General features: G+C 45.8%; 1 protein-coding gene across 2 annotated transcripts in view; it reads right to left on the bottom strand.

Moving 5' to 3' along the window:
- Nucleotides 1-1168: 1168 nt before the first annotated feature.
- The window catches only part of SUPT5H (SPT5 homolog, DSIF elongation factor subunit), a 30774-nt gene continuing 14605 nt past the window's right edge, over nucleotides 1169-17337 (bottom strand). For both annotated transcript variants that reach the window (XM_066581911.1, XM_066581910.1), the window contains exons 6-30: nucleotides 16736-16805; nucleotides 16583-16651; nucleotides 16424-16489; nucleotides 16118-16148; nucleotides 15213-15281; nucleotides 14767-15018; nucleotides 13897-13986; nucleotides 13653-13723; nucleotides 13451-13556; nucleotides 13272-13365; nucleotides 11654-11790; nucleotides 11235-11390; nucleotides 10921-11067; nucleotides 10222-10368; nucleotides 9991-10116; nucleotides 9816-9900; nucleotides 9616-9723; nucleotides 8166-8268; nucleotides 6778-6905; nucleotides 6563-6668; nucleotides 5961-6119; nucleotides 4637-4805; nucleotides 4354-4557; nucleotides 3605-3700; nucleotides 1169-1665 (exon numbers count right to left, since the gene is read on the bottom strand). In XM_066581911.1, the coding sequence (XP_066438008.1) occupies nucleotides 1525-1665; nucleotides 3605-3700; nucleotides 4354-4557; nucleotides 4637-4805; nucleotides 5961-6119; nucleotides 6563-6668; nucleotides 6778-6905; nucleotides 8166-8268; nucleotides 9616-9723; nucleotides 9816-9900; nucleotides 9991-10116; nucleotides 10222-10368; nucleotides 10921-11067; nucleotides 11235-11390; nucleotides 11654-11790; nucleotides 13272-13365; nucleotides 13451-13556; nucleotides 13653-13723; nucleotides 13897-13986; nucleotides 14767-15018; nucleotides 15213-15281; nucleotides 16118-16148; nucleotides 16424-16489; nucleotides 16583-16651; nucleotides 16736-16805 (2930 nt within the window). In that variant the 3' untranslated portion in view covers nucleotides 1169-1524. The remainder of the gene's footprint in view (nucleotides 1666-3604; nucleotides 3701-4353; nucleotides 4558-4636; nucleotides 4806-5960; nucleotides 6120-6562; nucleotides 6669-6777; nucleotides 6906-8165; nucleotides 8269-9615; nucleotides 9724-9815; nucleotides 9901-9990; nucleotides 10117-10221; nucleotides 10369-10920; nucleotides 11068-11234; nucleotides 11391-11653; nucleotides 11791-13271; nucleotides 13366-13450; nucleotides 13557-13652; nucleotides 13724-13896; nucleotides 13987-14766; nucleotides 15019-15212; nucleotides 15282-16117; nucleotides 16149-16423; nucleotides 16490-16582; nucleotides 16652-16735; nucleotides 16806-17337) is intronic.

Raw genomic sequence — 17337 nt, 5'->3', positions numbered from 1 at the left:
GTATTTTTTTTCAAAGATATTAATTTTTAAACACTATTTTCTGCCGCCATCTTCGGAACGTTATAGCTTTTTTATTTTTCCTTCGACATAGTTGTGCGCGGCTCATTTTTTGCAGGACACCCTGTAGTTTGCGTTGGTACCATTTTGGAATATACATGACATTTTGATAGCTTTTTATTGCATTTTTTCTTGGAGACAGGGTAACCAAAAAAAGCGCATTTCTAGCATTATTTTCTTTTTCTGATGACGTTCACCGTGCGGTAAATAATACGTTACTTTGATAGATCAGACTTTTACGGTTATGGCGATACCAAATACGTATTTTTGATTTAGATTCTTTTATTATAAACAATTGGAAAAAGGTCTTTTTTTACTTTTATTTTTTTTTTTTAATAAGTAGTAAAACTTTCTTTTTTTTAGTGTCCAAAGGGGACCACAACTTGTGATGCTTTGATCACTCCTGCAGTATGGTGTAATGCCATAGTATTACATCATACTGCGATCGGGCAGGCAGTCTATCAAGCCACCCCACACAGCGATGGCTTGATAGGGATTCTGCCATGACAGCCCTGGGGCCTTTCACAAGGGCCCCTAGCTGCCATGACACCCAGCGAACTTATCGCGGGAGGCCGGCCGTACGAGATCCCCAATCATTGTTTGGGGAATTTAAATGCCGCTGTCAGAATTGACAGCGCCAGGTGTCGGCTGTAAGCTACAGCCAGCGCCCGCGATGTATGGAGGGAGAAGGCTGCACGATCTCTCTTCATACATAGACCACCAATAGGCACATCAGCCGTCGTTAAGGGGTTAAATGAGCAAGTGTCACCACTAGTTGCTCATGCAGAAGGTTTAGACAGGCAGATAATTGCTAACTTCTCATTCAGCGTTTCACCTTCCTATGCAATGCGAGTGTTTACACGTAACGAAAAGTGATGGATTCTTATGGAAGCTGAAACAAAAAGCAAAAATACAAAGTGCAGGATGGCTTCGCGTTTACACGTAACTATTACTGCGCACTTTCATCTGTTTGAACAAACTTTGAGCGCCGCTCGTTACGTGTAAGTGCGCCATAAATAGGTTGCATCATCACAGTACATTACAGCACCAGAGGGAGACCCCAGGCTTACCAAACCCCATCTGGCCTTCTCAGTAACATCAAGATCAGAAAGACACAACATTCTCCTGGTTTATTGACTGCACCATATAAATATTACACAGTGGAACACCAGAGAAAATATCACTAGAAGACAACGAGAAAAATAAAAACAATTCTGAGGGCAAAACTTGCTGAAATAGAAGAAATAAAGACACAACTGCTGCAAACCCTCAGAACCTATTTCACACCGAGCGCTGGGTAACTTGGGCCCTGAATGTACTTTGTGAGAATAAGAAAAAGGTCTAAGCATCTGTTCCTAGAGCGCCCCCTAGTGACCACCTGGTGTGAACACTACCCTCCCTCAAGGAGTTATTCTTGGATGATGGCAGAAACATGGCGGCCCGTTGCTGGACGCATCACGGCAGGGTTCACGACTCAAGCTTCCCTAAGAAGTGGAGGTTGAGGATCTTAAGTTGGTCGTCCAAATCCATGCGCACAATTCCATCTTCATTATCTATACTGAGAAGGATGCCCATCGCTTCACGATCTTCCCCTAAAATGACTTTTACCTGAAAGGATAGGAAGGACAGAAGTCAGATGTGACAAACCGCATGAGAAGCGAAAAACAATGTACTTACACCCATATAATGGACCAGTCACACAGCCTTAGAAAAGGCCAAAGAGGAGAAGTGGAGCAGCTGATAGCCTCACTGCCACTTAGCTCTAGCGATCCGAAGACGCTGCAGCAGTCAGACCTCAATCAATCAAGACATTACTGGCATATCCTAAGGATCTGAGGCCAATGGACATCTTCAGATAACAGAAGATTCACTGCAGAATTTACTGAGACTGAGAAGTCGGTTCCCTTCATGCGGCTGTTTTTGCAGCATATACATGGATTAATGCATGCCCGTTCACATGACGAGCAGCGTGTAACCGTCCCCCAACTGGGAGAGAACAAGCAATGCTTGTAGGCTAGACCGTTCATCGATTCATACCGCTTGTGCCAAATTCTAACCTCCCATCAGCATGGAGTTACAGAAACCGGGACCCATCTGACCAGGGAAGGTTTTGTCACCTCTCAGTGATCCAGTTTTTGTGCTTTTTTTGCCCACTAGAGTCTTGTCCGTGGAACCTGGTCGTCAGCGGTTATAGTCCGTCCGTGCGAAGGGATGGTGAGCGTTTGGGTACCAGTATTAAATACTCTGCAGACCGCTAGTACATCAGGAGGATTCTCTGACCCGTTTAGTCAGCAAATAGTTTTCGCCCACCAGATCCCGGTAGGTCGATTTCACACGAGCGCCAAATTCGCTCGGGTTTTGCGTATTGCAAGACTCACATGAATAGGAACTGCATTCTTTTGAATGGTGTCACACGAGCGATGCTGCAAGGAAAAAGAAATCGTGGCATGTCCTATTTTTTCGCATTCCTTAGAACGCATCGTCCACTGATTTCAATGGGACCTTAACTACATCGCATGGCTCTCGCATGCCGGGCGATGCAAGGTTTCCGTTGAGAGTAATGGGGAACCCTTCTAATCCTCGCGTGAGGATTGCAATTTCACAGGAGCGGAGCGTTTGTACCTGAAATCTCCTTGCATCCGTGGGTAAACCGCATGTTGCCGCGGGCGATAACAGGCAGAGTTCCTCAGCCCAATACTGGGCAGTTAGCCTCCGCTGGATGGTTTTCCTCTGCCATAAGACTTTTGGGATACTTCTTCACACCGTTAAAACTTGAAATCCCAACCAGGTTGGCGGTGGAATGCTGACGCAGATAAACCAGCAGCGGTGACCAGGCCTGTGGGATTTCCCATTCCAATGTGCATTCACACCGAAACGGATCCACGGAAAACTTGTTCACTTGATGTTCTGCTCAGCTCCAGGGTCGCGGGGCTAAGTTCCGTGTAGGGAAGCTCCACATGTGAAAGGGCCATCCTCATTACTAGAGTGGCCATATACTGTATACGGTCTGGACAGATTACATCGTTATTTTGGACCCAGCATAGGGTTAGACTCTAGTGATGGAAGATGGCGATGAGGCCGCAGGATCCAACTTCTCATGTTGCAAAAGCCAAGAACACATTGACTGCGCAGGGAAGGATAGAGCTGATGCTGCTCTACAGAGAACGGGGCGGGCAGATTTGTTCTATACTGGCTTATTATAGCGAAGAGCTTCAATTTTAAATTAAACAAGGCAATTGTCGTTTCCACAAAAACTGAAACAAAACAAAAGTAGGGGCTTACAGAAGGTACCCACAGAGCGGGCAAAATACGGTTTGGAAAACATTGCTTTTTCTTTTATTGCCACGGACTGCCCTATAGCTGCTGGGCTCTTTCTGAAGTGAGCGCTTACACTGCCTGCTGAGAGGTCTGCCAACTATACATGCCAACATTGAAAACGGGAGAATATGCTTTATTTATTTATTTATTTAACCCTTACTCAGCCTGTAAAATTTTTATTTTGATCACACAACCCCTCTAAGGCTGCAGTGCCAATACTTTTGCTTACCCGACTATTTTTGGTGGGAGTTACAGGTTCCAAGTGGTCTCCAGAAATACTGATCACCTTGTCACTGTCTTGTAATAATACCGAACAAAGTCCACCCTGCAAGCAAGAAAAACGTTAGACCGCTAACAAGTGAGTGCGGCCGAGACACGCGGGCTACTAATACGGGCGAAAGGAACAGCCGTCGCACATGCATGGTGCCGCTCCATTCAGCTTTAATAGGGCTTACGGAGACATCAAAGTGCTTGTATTTGGCTAGATCCATCAGCCCCATTGAAATCAATCGAGTAGCACCACACACATGGGTGCAGTGAGAGAAAAGGGACATGGGACCCCCATTATCAGGATCGGTGGGATTCTGATCAGCGAGACCCCCACCGATCAGACCTTTATCACCTATCCTATGGATAGCTAATAAGAGTCTATCTTGGAATTACCTCTTTAAAGTGACTCCAAGCAGTACAAAGAGACCAAGATGCAGTAGCAGACACAGCCACATGGGCTACAAGTATCGCTGCGCCAGGTACTACCAGGGGTCAGGCCTCCATTGATTAACCTTTTGTAATGAAAAAGTAAGCTGAATATTTAGGCAAGTTGTAAAAGGACACCTCAACACAAGAAAGGTAAAATAGTAGATTAAATCCGTGCCCGCAGCTCAGAAGTAAATGCTCCATGCAGCTGACAGTAAAGCAACATTTAAATAAAGCAGCAGTATTTTTGCCAGCATCATTATGAACAGAGATGCAACTTACAGTAACGCTACGGATGATTCCTGCCTGTCCCACGACCTGATTGTCCTGGAAGGTGTCCCTTACTTTCACCTGAATGTCTGTAGTAACCCAGTCGCTGGAGATCTGTTCTATAGAGGAACCGGGTGTATGAGGATTGTAACCACCTGGAGAAGGTGCCCCAGGAGTCATTGGACTGTAACCCATGGGGCTAGGGCTCGGACTGGCCTGAAAGAAAGGAAACCAGAGTATTGACCTACATTTGTACCCATATCAGCAGCCAACTAAACGTGAGAGGGGCACTTACCTGGTAAGCCATGGGCGATGGGGTCGGGTGGTAACTGGCTGGAGAGTGTGTATTCTGATAACCAACAGGACTTGGAGCCACTTGATGGTAGCTCTGAGGACTTGGACTAGGCTGGTAGGAGCCTTGCGGAGAAGGAGCAGCATAGGGCGAGAACTGTTCTGTGTTGTACCTGGTCAAGAACCACAAAAACGGGAGTTTGAGAGAAAGCAAGACAAGTTATGAAAAGTATGTCAATTAGATTTGTATTAAAGGGGTTGTCCCGCGCCGAAACGTTTTTGTTTTTTTTTCAATAGCCCCCCCGTTCGGCGCGAGACAAACCCGATGCATGTGTTGAAAAAAAAAAACCGGATAGTACTTACCCGAATCCCCGCACTCCGGTGACTTCTTACTTACCTTGCGAAGATGGCCGCCGGGATCTTCACCCTCGGTGGACCGCAGGTCTTCTGTGCGGTCCATTGCCGATTCCAGCCTCCTGATTGGCTGGAATCGGCACGTGACGGGGCGGAGCTACGAGGAGCAGCTCTCCAGCACGAGCAGCCCCATTCAACACGGAGAAGACCGGACTGCGCAAGCGCGTCTAATCGGGCGATTAGACGCTGAAAATTAGACGGCACCATGGAGACGGGGACGCTAGCAACGGAACAGGTAAGTGAATAACTTCTGTATGGCTCATAATGAATGCACAATGTACATTACAAAGTGCATTAATATGGCCATACAGAAGTGTATAACCCCAACTTTGTTTCGCGGGACAACCCCTTTAAGTTATTCCGTTCCGCATTTACACAGTACCAGGCTTGAGAATAGATTAGGTCACCAATTCTATTAGATATTCAGCCATTTACGGCCTCATGCACATAGGCATGCGCGGATTCCATGACCCTGCGTACCTGTCAGATGAATTCTTCTCTGTACTGCGGATGAGCCACCGCTGCACATGCGCAGTACAGATTTCCCCAGACCATCGCCTAGGTGATGACGCGAACCCGCAACGCTCAGTGCAGCAGGGATTCCTTCCATTGACTTTCATGGAAGTCGTCCCTGCATATCCGCTCTGAAAATAGAACATGCTGCGATTTTATTTCGGCACGGAGCGGCCGCAAATAAAATCCGCTGGTGTGCTAGAAGAGAGGAATCTCCACACACATCTATGGGCACATTGAGCAGCGGATCACCCGCAGCTGCTGACAAGCATAGAATCCGCTGCTCAATTAGCGCCATGTGCATGAGGCCTAAGACTGTAATCCAGGGCTGGCTAAATGACCTGCAGGGAGAATTAAACTGGCACATGGTAACAGATCCTATAGCTGTATTAAAAACTTACATTGCCGGTGTTCCCGGTGTCTGAGGATGATATGGCGCATTGACCTGTGGAGATGGTACATCGGGGTACCCTGGAGTTTGTGGATTTGGTGTTCCTCCATAGCCTTGAGGTGATGGAGACGGTTCATCATCGTATCTGTAATCATACTCTTCATCCGCCCTATTGAGATCAATGAAGGATTAAAACCATAGTACTAAAACAAAACTTCTAGAGGACAGATGGAGAAGAAAGGGCGATTAAGATGGTAACTAGAGAGCTGTCTGCTAGTCTTAAGGGGGCTTTATCTGATAAATGCAGGCACCGTGACAATCAGCTAATTGCAACAAACCCCGTCCCGGTCACTGCAGGCAAGCTGTTGCTTTTACTATGGTCAGTTACGCAGTATTACATGGCAGCAATGCAGATGAATAGCCATCTACAGAATACAAGGTCAGTTCAAGTCTGGCAGAATGGGAAGCTAATATATAGCGTCTCTCTATTCTGGCCCAGAGTGGGTCCTGAGCGGGAGACCCCTCTGTCAGTATGCACTAATAGGGCATATGGACAGCAGCTGTCTTCATAAAACCCCTCCTGTAAACAAAACGAAGACATAAAATGGGCACCTTGAAGGGGTGTTTGGGTTGTTGGGATCCCAGGCCCCGCTTTGAGCTGGCGTTCGGCTGCCATCGTGCAGAGGTGTTTGAGACCCATAGTAAGGTGTTCTGCTTCCTGTAAAACAAAAGATCTCAGTATGAGTTATGGGCGATTAAAACTGCACCCAATTGCATATACGATGCACCAACAAGTGAGGCGGTCGGGGTGTTAGGAAGCAACATACCATCGTGGACCGGCGTCTGTGAGCCATACATTGGTGTTCTGGACCCAGTAGCATACATTGGGGTCTGAGAGCCGTATATTGGCGTCCTGGCATGAGCGGAGTTCATTCCTCCAGGGCGACGAGCCCCACTGTAAAGAAAAGGAGTGCGGTTAAAGAGTCATTTAACACATTTCACAATTCAAAAAGGTCCCTTTATAATTCTTTATAAAATTACTGTGATTTTAGAAGTGTGGGTATAACAGACACGGAGTCCATTATGGGGGTTTTCCAGGACCAACGGGTCCTGGAGACGTAATTAATATCAGATCAGCAAGTTCCACAACCGGGGACCCTCAACAATCAGCTATTTGGGGGAGCACTGCTGTCTCTTCACTGTATATCAGGCATAGCGCCGTACAATTAATAGTGACTGTGCAACTTAGTCCTATTCCCTTGAATGGGACCGAGCTGCTCTCAGGTCATGTGACCGATAAACATGGTGTTATATGCCTGAGAAGAGGTCGCGGCTCACCCGAGTGCCACGGCCTCTTTAATTAGCTGACCAGCAGGGGACACAAGCGGCAACCCCCCACCAATCTGATATTGATGACCTTTTCTGATAGTTAATCAGTATTGACATCCTGAAACCTCCTCTGATGGCTGGTGCATACGGTCATAAAAACTTGGCCTTTAACATGGATTTACTTTATAACGCAAACCAAAATACGTCCATAACGGTGGTGGGATTGGTCAACAATCTCACAGAGCAGTTGGGATTTGCACTGACCACTTCTACAGCGAGGAAGTAAAACCAAGTCCGTACGAAAACCTGTTCCGTTTTAATTTCCTGTCACTTTCTCAGCGCCTTGCAATATTCATGAGCCGTCAGCACTGGTTAGGCCATGTTCACATCTGCATTTTGGGGTCAGAATAGGGGAACCCCCTGGCCAAACGTATCCGTTTGGCCAGGACCACATTGACTAGAATGCAGTTTCGTTCAGTTTCCGTTTAGCCGTCGGGCATTTTACTGGATGAAGAAGTCCTTCACACAGGACTTTATGCCCGATCTGCAACGAAACCTACCAGATTCCTAATGTGGATGGAACATAGCCTTAGCCGGGTCACTGGACTGCTAGCCTAAAAGGTTTGCAAGGTTCTGGAGACGTTTTTGCAAACAATTAAAGTCTTAATAAACGTAAAATTTGAAGGGATCCTCACATACAAATCCCAAACATTTATATACAGACGCGCCAATAAATGAGAAGGGACACGAAACGCAGCCGTTAGCACTGCGGGTGACACTACTGTCCCAACAACCTGTAACTGGTCTACTAAGTTCCCCGACTTCTGGGGCTGTTATGTTACACGATAAAGGAAGGGTAAAGCAAGAAGCGCAGCCGATTACTAACACAGTGGTGAGCCGCTGCCTGTCCACAGAGATGGTCTGACAAGTGGAATGAAGTTCAACGCGCGCCGTGGACTCTGTGGCATCTTTGACAACTCCAATGTAGCCTGAAAGAGACAAGAGGGAGGTGACAATTCAGTACTACTCAAAGATCTAAAACGGATGTCCTTTTACAGCACTGTAAAACGAAATCTGCAAGGGTATTTTACAGTTTCTGCCTTTGTGATTGCTCTATATACAGCGGTCATGTGACCACCATGTAGGCAGCGATAACGTGATTGGCAGGTGACTGGTCATGTGACTAACTGGGCTTTCAGTCGCTTGTGAGAAAAGTGCATTACAAATATTTTTGCTTGCAGTTGATGACCATGAGCCAAGTTACCCCTTCTCAGGATCGTGTCCCCCTCTAACTGGGGCAGATACAAGGCCCAAAAATGGTCTTTTCTGACAACCTACAGAACACATCAGACAAAAATTGTTCTGGCCATTGAAGAGAACCTGTGAGGTCCCTTATGCTACCCTGGCTGAGGGCACCCCAGCGCAGTGACATACATCCTAATATCAGTAATCGGTCACTTATGCCGATCTGTTCGGCAGCTTTTAAAAGTGTGGAGTGCGCTGCCAGAGAAGAGTCCAATGATATCCATGCATGCACGCCCCTCCCCCGTCCACCAGGCAGTGATTGGGAGGTCTCATTATGCACGTTAATACCAGGTGGTGTCAAATTGGGTTTTCCGCAAACAGGAAGAAACCGAGGCCATCATCAGTCTGTAGTCATATGTGACATTCAGCAGCGGACTGCAAATAGCCCTTGGAAATCAGCTGTCCCAGCAAATTGGTAGATCCCAAACAACGTATCGGTGGCAAGTGCTGAAATCGTTAACTCTGAAACCATACCGAATAGTGTCTTCAGGAACGGAGAGCTCTTAAATAGCTTACTGTACATCGGTGCAGGCCATGATTGCTAGAGGACTTTTCGGCCCATTACTGTACTTTGGTATGGATGAAGAGTGGTTTCATTTATCAGATCCCGTGAATTCACAGAATACGAAGTCCTGGTCTACTGAAAATCCCACCTGACTCACAAAACACAGCAGCACAACCGGAGAATTGGCGCTTGGTGTGCAGTGTCAAGAAAGCGAATGATGGACCCAAATTTAAACCAAAAAGTGTATGCCCGTAACCCACACACCCATGGATCAAAATATCACGGACACTCTACTGTTGAAGAGCTGCAGGCAGCATCAGCCAACATGTTTCGATGTGCTCAGAGGTGCACAGAAGTGAACGGAGGCCACTACCAGCATCTGTTGTAATTGATTTACCAACATTACAAGTGGAAAACAATCAATATGCTCATTCTTTTTGTTGCAGTCTTGTCAGAGGCAGGCTACTTTTCCGCGGCCCACCCTGTAGGAGAAGTTTTAAAATACAGTGAATTCAATGTTACACACCCTTGTAGGGACCTTGTGAAATTCGTACAGTCTGACCAATGAGATCATTGTCCCTGCGACCTCTTCCCCTGCCTGGCCCTCCACCACCGGCCATATTTCCTCTCTGTGCTGTTGACAAAGTGAGAAGAATGATGGAACATTATATCAATGCAGAGTTTACTATGGGAGCTTCACTTCACAAATAACTAATTGATCCCTACGTCCTCCACTGGGGTGTTCTGGGCTATTGATTCGCGGGCTCATTGGAGCAAATCCTCCGATGGTGAAGTTTGTCACATCTCGAGGCTATATGAAAGAAAAGCAGAATTACCGATAATTCAGACACGAAAAGTTACAGGCGGTTCGTGCTTAAGAGAAAAAATAAATAAAATGTACCTTGGAGCCTCCGGCCAGAACCAGGTAACGCGTTTTACAGACAAACATGCCTCCATTCTCCACCAGTTTCTTACAGTGAAGGAAGGCGTAACTCCGGAATAAATGGCGGATTTCACCCTCACGGCCCTAAAACAAAGAATAGGAAGTGAAGAAATAAGTGATGGGTAAAAAAAGCCATTTGGGGAACAGCTTTAAAATAATTTTAGAAAACATAATATTAATGGTTCTCACCGAATGGGGTCCATCGATAACCTTGACTATATCTTTGACATGGATATTGTTCTCTTCAGAGTCCAGAGCAACAGCGAAGTGATTGTCCTTCTTCCTGGTGACTGCTTGGTGTCGCACCGTCACCACCTTACCGTGCATGTTTAAGACCTTCAAAGAGGCAGAAAAGAAACAGTCAAACAAAACTGTATAAAAATTATGATGCAGGAGCAGCGCAGGCTCAGGCTGGGGTCTGTGGGGTAATCACGGCACATAAAATCACAGTGGGCCTCAAACAGCAACTGCACTTTTAAAAACATTTGACCATGTCAAAAAGTTTTGATCAGTGTGTGCCTGGATGCAGAGACCCCCACTAATCGCTGGAGTGAAGGGGCTGCAGAATTAACCCAAGCGCTGTGTCACTTTGGCTGTCTCCATTGCCTTCGGCTCCTCACGACATCTGGAGATGGATGCAATTTCTATAACAGTCAATGCATCTATGTTCAGCTGCCGAGAGGAGCCAACAAGCAACAAAGACAGCTGAAAGCTTGCACAGTGCTCGACCGAGTGCTGCAGACTCATCATTCCAGCGATCAACAAGGGTCGCAGCAGCCAGGTCCCCCTTGATCAAAACGTTTGACATGTCGGAGCAACAAGTGCATTTACCCTTTAAATGCAGTGGGACTTCTTGCACTACTTTTCAGGTCAATCTGGGGCTCTCACCTGAAAGGTCTCCCGCTCCAGGCGCACAATAACTCCCGAAGTCTGTGGGTCCAACCGCACCAGCTCTCCCCATTCATGCTGTCCACCAACATCTACTCCTGAAGCAGTTTCTGAACAAAGCTGCAAGTCTCGAGGCAGAACCTTTAACTGTGGTGGCAGAGGAAAATTCATGTCGGAGGAATTAAGAAAAAGTGGAAAGACAAGGAGAAAAAGAGAAAAAAAAAAAAAAGCATCAAAAATCACATCTGAACTAAAACTAGATATAAAAAGCAAAAAGTCAAAAAGGACATAATACGGGTAAAAAGGCAACTCACCTCGTGCATGGTAAGATCAGAGAAGAGGATGACAAAGTTTTCTTCAACACGAACGACCAGACCCGTGTCCCCCTCATAGCGTCCTGCAATGACTTTAACATGGTCTCCCATACGGAAGTACTTCCTCAACTCATTAGCTGGAAACTCTAGCATGTCCTATTGGTGAGGAACAAGAAAAAAAAATTGTGAGGGTGAAGGATAAAAGAATGGACACTCTTTGGAAATTATAATGTTAGCATCTAGTAGGGCAGCAGCAGTACAGAGAATTTAAGCACTAAAGATTTCCCAAGTTTCATGAAGACGACCCCCTTCTATACGGGCGTCATTGGGATGGGGGCCCCTATAACTGCCAGGCCGGCTTACGTTCAATCCTGTAACTACAGCAGTTTACAGTTAATGGCGCTTTAAGGAGCACTTACCTTCAGGTCCTCATGCTTGGGCAGAATAGTGATCTTGTTTCCATCCACACTGAGGATTTTACCCTGCAGGTTTATCAACTCTCCCTCACACACTTCCACATTGTCACCAGGCTGCAGACTGTGTTCACGTTCTTTCCCTTTAAGAAATATGGGACAAACCCATGTCATAAGGAGGCTATTGCGGAATGGCCAATACAGCGTATAATAGTGAGCTCAGGAAAGGTTATATAAATTAGCTAATACTAATAACAATATTGGGTTCTGGGACTTAAGTCTTTGGACCTTCTGCAGTCAGGTTTACAGCGCATCCGTTGCTGGGACTAAGGCAGCAGAATTTATGTGGAAACGGCATTAAAGCAACACTCCGGTCCTGGACAAACAAGGTGACCACACGGCTTCTCTGACTGCCTGATGCACACGGTGTATTAGTATGCATCATCAGTCTAAGATACATTACATGCTGCTTTGATTGGCTCGCGCTGCCCATGTCAGCAGCTCTGGACAGTCAGAGCAGCATGTAGTGTCACATATTAATGCAACGTGCATCTGGTGGTCCGAGAAGCGGTGCAGCCATCTTTGTTTGTCCAGGACCAGAGGGTTGCTTTAAGCAAGCAGATGCCTTTCAAATATCTAGCTTGAACTGTGCCATTAATCAGTAACCAGTGTCTGAATGTACAGAGAATATACACTGGGATATGGCACTTGACTAGTTCTTAAAAGGGTTTCCCAAAATGTCACTTATCCTGTATAAATTGCTGGGGCCCCCATTGATCACTAGAAAAGGCTACACTGCCCCCTCTTGTTGGGATGCGGGGTGGTCGAGCACGTACATTTCTGCTACTCTCAAACTCTAGACTGACAGAAAGCCAAAATGGGTGCAGTGTACTTGGGAAACACATTTTAGGGAACAAAGGGGGTTGCAAGTAGGTTGGGCCCCAGCGATCACATGTTTAGAAATCATCTTGTGGAAAGGTAATAAATGTATTCTGCAGGATGCCTTTAGCGGGAGTTTACATGTAGCAGCTATGGTGGAGGTGGCTGATAACTACCAACATGCAGCTTTACAGCAAATCAGCGCAGTCTTAAATTAGTTAATAGCCGTGCGGTTTTGTAGCTTAGATTGGAATTTAACTGCAAAACTGTGTGGTCATTAAAAATCTGTAATTAATGCTAATTTGCAGTAAAAATCTTTGTGTGCTTTTTGGCATTACATGTGAATTCACCCTTAGAGGAGTTGCCCCACTTCTGTTTTGCTGCAGGCAACAGATAGCTCGGTACATTGCATAGTGGCCTGGGTTGGTACTGCAAGTTCCACTCACTTCAATAGGCAGGTAGGAACTATTAGGGGTTGATCCAGGAACAGTCTGATTGCCATTAGGGAGTCGGGAAGGAATTTTTCCCCCAGTAGGGCTAATTGGCTTCTGCCTCTTGGGATTTTTTGCCTTCCTCTGGATCAACAAAACAGGAGGATAAACAGGCTGAACTAGATGGACATTGGCTTCATTTGGCCTTACATACTATATTACTATGTTCCCTGCAGCAAAACAGTTCGAAGTGAGGCAACCCCGCTAATATATTTCACTTATATTAGTTTTCATTACAAAACCACTACTCTTACCTGTAGACTCAGTCACCACCTCCAAGTCAACCCCTTCTGGCTGATCTTCAAACTTTTCTAATTCAGACAGAGTTGGCTTCACCCCTTCTGTGATCTAAAGATAAAAAAATGTTCAATTCAAAACTACAGCCCCGCACCTCACATACAAGAGAGTAGCTTGTTCCCACTAATTAACTCACCACGGCGGACATTGCGAAGCTCTTGAAGAGGAAACCTTTACGACTGTAACGATTACCCTCAAAAATGAGGAAATCTCCGTCTGATGAAACATCTCCCCCAAGGGACCTGTGCAGACGAGGGGCTGACGGGTCAGTGTGGGGAAGATATAACAAACACATCACTTAAACAGGATTCCAATGCGTTGGTTTCAGAAGCTCCTACCTGATCTTTTCTGTATCAAAGAGCCTCTGCGGGGGCCTGCGGAACCGCTTCCTCTTGGCAAACCAATCTTTCTATAGTTTAAAAAAAAGTAGAATAATGTCAGGAGAAGAAAAGCTGGATGAGAACATGAGGAATACATAAACATATGGATAAAGGTGGTGTCAGATGAGAAAATATGAATATGGTACGGAGGGGAGATCAGGGACGGGGTGCATTGATAGAAGTATCAGTTACTGCTACATACCAGACTCATGCGGGCCTTGATCCGATCGTAGTCTATTCTCGGAATCATTTTGAGGGAGATTGTATTCTGACTGGGCTCAACATAATCCACCTAGGGGAAAAAGGAGTAATTAAACTTCACATGCACCAGAAAGAACTACCCACCAGTCCACAAAGAACTAAGTAACCAGCAGACGGCGATGGGAGGTTATTTAGTCATTTAACTGCCATGTAGGAAGTTCTGTTAGAAGAACCGATTGTGTAGCTGAAGAGGCGATTTTTCTACATCTTATGAGACTGTTCACCTTTAGTACTTGGGCCACACATGAAGGAATCTCCTAGATGACAACTTTGTACTAGGAGCCATTGCCATAACTCCAACAACAGAGATTTTTAATTGTTTGTCATTTTCGTTTCTTCACCTCCACCTTCCAAAAGCAGTTTCTGTTTTCATGCCTCTTTCCATGTAGCTGTACGAGGGCTCGCTGTTGTGGGGGGAGTTGCATTTTTTTATAGTACCATATAATATACTGAAGAACTTTTACACATTTTTAAGTAGTGCGAAATGAATGTATTTTTTTATACATTTGTGCCCTCTTCGTGGAGGGTTTAGTTTCTGCAGCGCTCACATTGTAGTAAAATTGACAAATGCCAAAATTTTCTTTGGTTTAACTACTATTAAGAAGGAATGACTTTTTTTTCCAAAACAAAAGTGTCTTTCTGTCGTCATACTGAGAAACAGAACTTCTATATTTTTTGTTGATTGGCTGAGAGCGCTTGTTCTTTGCAGGGCGCTCCGTAGTTTTTGTTGGTACCCTTCGGGGCCTCATACATCATTAGGTCCGATTTAAGAAGGGTTTATTTTCCAACATTTGTAAGTAGTCTTACATACCTGAGCAATGTCATCCTTGTAGATGCCTCTCTTGAGCCGAACCCAAGACTTGGGCTTGAGGTTTGTAACTTCTTTTACCACCTTTAGGACATCAGTCATTTCTTTGATGGGCACCATCTGCTGGTTCCAGTAACCCATACGCAGGTTACCCACGCCCTCAATGGCTTGCTTGACATGAGTTTGTTTGTACGCCTCAACGTAGATGTAACCCTTGACATGCTCTGGGGCGACCACAGATTTAATCTGAAGTGGCTGTACACAAAGAAAAAGAAAACAAGTGGTGAGGAGATATTTGTGGAGATGGGAGAAGGGGTGCAAGGAGAATGTGGTTATGCATCATGGAAGTAGGAGAGAGAAGCTCTGCTTCTACGAGGTGGTGGGATGGGGAACAGAAAGACGTCATGGAAATCTTATCATATAGAAGTCAAATGTTGAATCACACTTACTGCGTCAGTGAACTGGTATGCAATGAACTTTCTCATCAGAGCAATGGCGGTGGCACGCTCCTCTCCGATCTGCAGAAAAATAAGTATTTAAGACTACAAGGCGACACGCAGAAATCCCATATAAATTAGTTACTAAACAGATCTTAAAGTCTATTTCCTACCATAGTATTGCTGGCATATCCCCGAAATCCTCACTAGTCTTTAGAATGAGGGGGCCGTAGTGCTTCAGCTTCTCCAGAGTTTCCCTACAGACCAATGCTGCTGGTGTCCAACAGGGCACCACTTTACAACACGGCCCCATTCAGTTGAATGGGGATGCACTACAGTTTTTTTCTAGAGAGCTTTATCAGGATCGCCACTGTGCAGCAAAACTACTAAAAAGAGTCCTTGTCTCCACGATTGTGGAAGACTGCTGAGCAATGATTTCGCCTTATCTTTCGCAGTCCTGTGGAAATGATTGGGGGAGCTCTGCCACGGCTCCTACACCATTCATACAGGGTACACGGGATCCCCATTCTTGTGGTCGGACGGGGTCCCATCAGTGGGATTCACACTGATCAGACACTTATCCTCTATCTTGGAACGCAACCTTTGGCCTTCGGGACACTAGCGTATTTGGGTCCGTGTGCCATTCGTTTTCGTTCACGGACAGCACATGGCCTCATTATAGCCTATGGCATTATGTACATTGCATGTGCTATTCTTGTTCATATCACGGAATTGGGACATGCAAATACTTGTCAATGTGTGGTGTCCGATGCGACTTGCACCTGGACCTCTCGCCCACACACCATAATCGTGTACCTATCTCTCAAAGGAAAGCAGGACTCAAGCGATGGTCCTGTGACGTGACTTTGGATTTTCAGCACTATGTTGGTTTTGGAAAAACCTCTAATAAGACTCACCTTACATTTCACGGTCCACAAATTGGGATCCCTGAATCAGAAAAAGGTAGTACCATTAGTAAATAAAAATGTAAAAAATGAAATCTCTCTGCTACAGGCCATTGCATAGATTAGGGATTGCCAACCTTTGGTCACGCTACAGCTCCCAGTTTGACGCAACAGACTGTTAGGGCAAGCTGGGAGTTGCAGTGTCTTCACAGCTAGAGGCCACTTGTATACAATTATAAATAAAATGGCAAATGTAGAGAGAAAAGCAACCAGGAATAAGAGCTGCAGGACGACCAATGAGACTCAAATGTGACTTACTTGACTCCAGGAAGCAGCTGCTGCTGTGTGATGTCATCAGATAGTTCATCTGAGCCGCCATATATACTGGGGAGGAACAACGGGAATTAGAGATTCATATGTAGAATAGAGGCTAGATCATAGCTGAGCATGTATTCATATAGGAAGTAATGGACTTACTGCTCCCCCACTGAGGACTTGGCGTATTTCTTCATGTAATACTCCCCCAGCTCCTCTTCTCTCTGGTCTCTGTGGAGAAAGACATTTGCACAGTTTTACATGAGACAACCAGATATCATCACTGGAGAAAACCTGAGCCAATATGAACCTCACCTCCACAGATTCTGGAGGCGTCGGGCACCAGATCGATCCTCATCGAGAACGACATTGTCAATGTTTGAGGCTGCGGGAAGATGATTTCACTGTAAAATTAGCTAGACTACAATGCCCCTGAGAGCGTCGCTGTGTTCTCCTGCCATCCTTCCTACTAAAGAAAGGACGATTCTACAAAACCACAACAACCCCGTTTTGAACTGTTATGGCACATCATCAATGAGACAAGTCAGAAAAGTTAGGTGGGGTCCAAACTCTTAGTATTCCAAAGTCGCCAAGAACACAGGGCAAGTCTGCATGCAGCCACCTGCCAAGGTTTCTGCACAGATACCCCCAAAACAGGGACAGAAAGCAAAATATGCTCTCGGACTAGGAAAGACGATAACTTGAACAAAAGTCCATGTCCCCCTGCCCTACCAGATGATCTGAAACCACCCAGGAACAGGGGGAGGATCTGTGAAAGCTCTCCTCAATCCCAACGGCTTCCCGCAGGAACGTTCAGTAAGTACAGCAGCTCCCACCTCACCTTGCTGGAGCTCAGGGTAGATAGAGATGTGATGCTGGTCTTGTTTTATTGTATAAACTCTTTAACACTAGATTAA

The sequence above is a fragment of the Eleutherodactylus coqui genome, chromosome 10 (genome assembly GCF_035609145.1).
Source record: "Eleutherodactylus coqui strain aEleCoq1 chromosome 10, aEleCoq1.hap1, whole genome shotgun sequence".
Lineage (NCBI taxonomy): Eukaryota > Metazoa > Chordata > Amphibia > Anura > Eleutherodactylidae > Eleutherodactylus > Eleutherodactylus coqui.
This window is presented reverse-complemented; position numbering and strand designations above follow the sequence as displayed.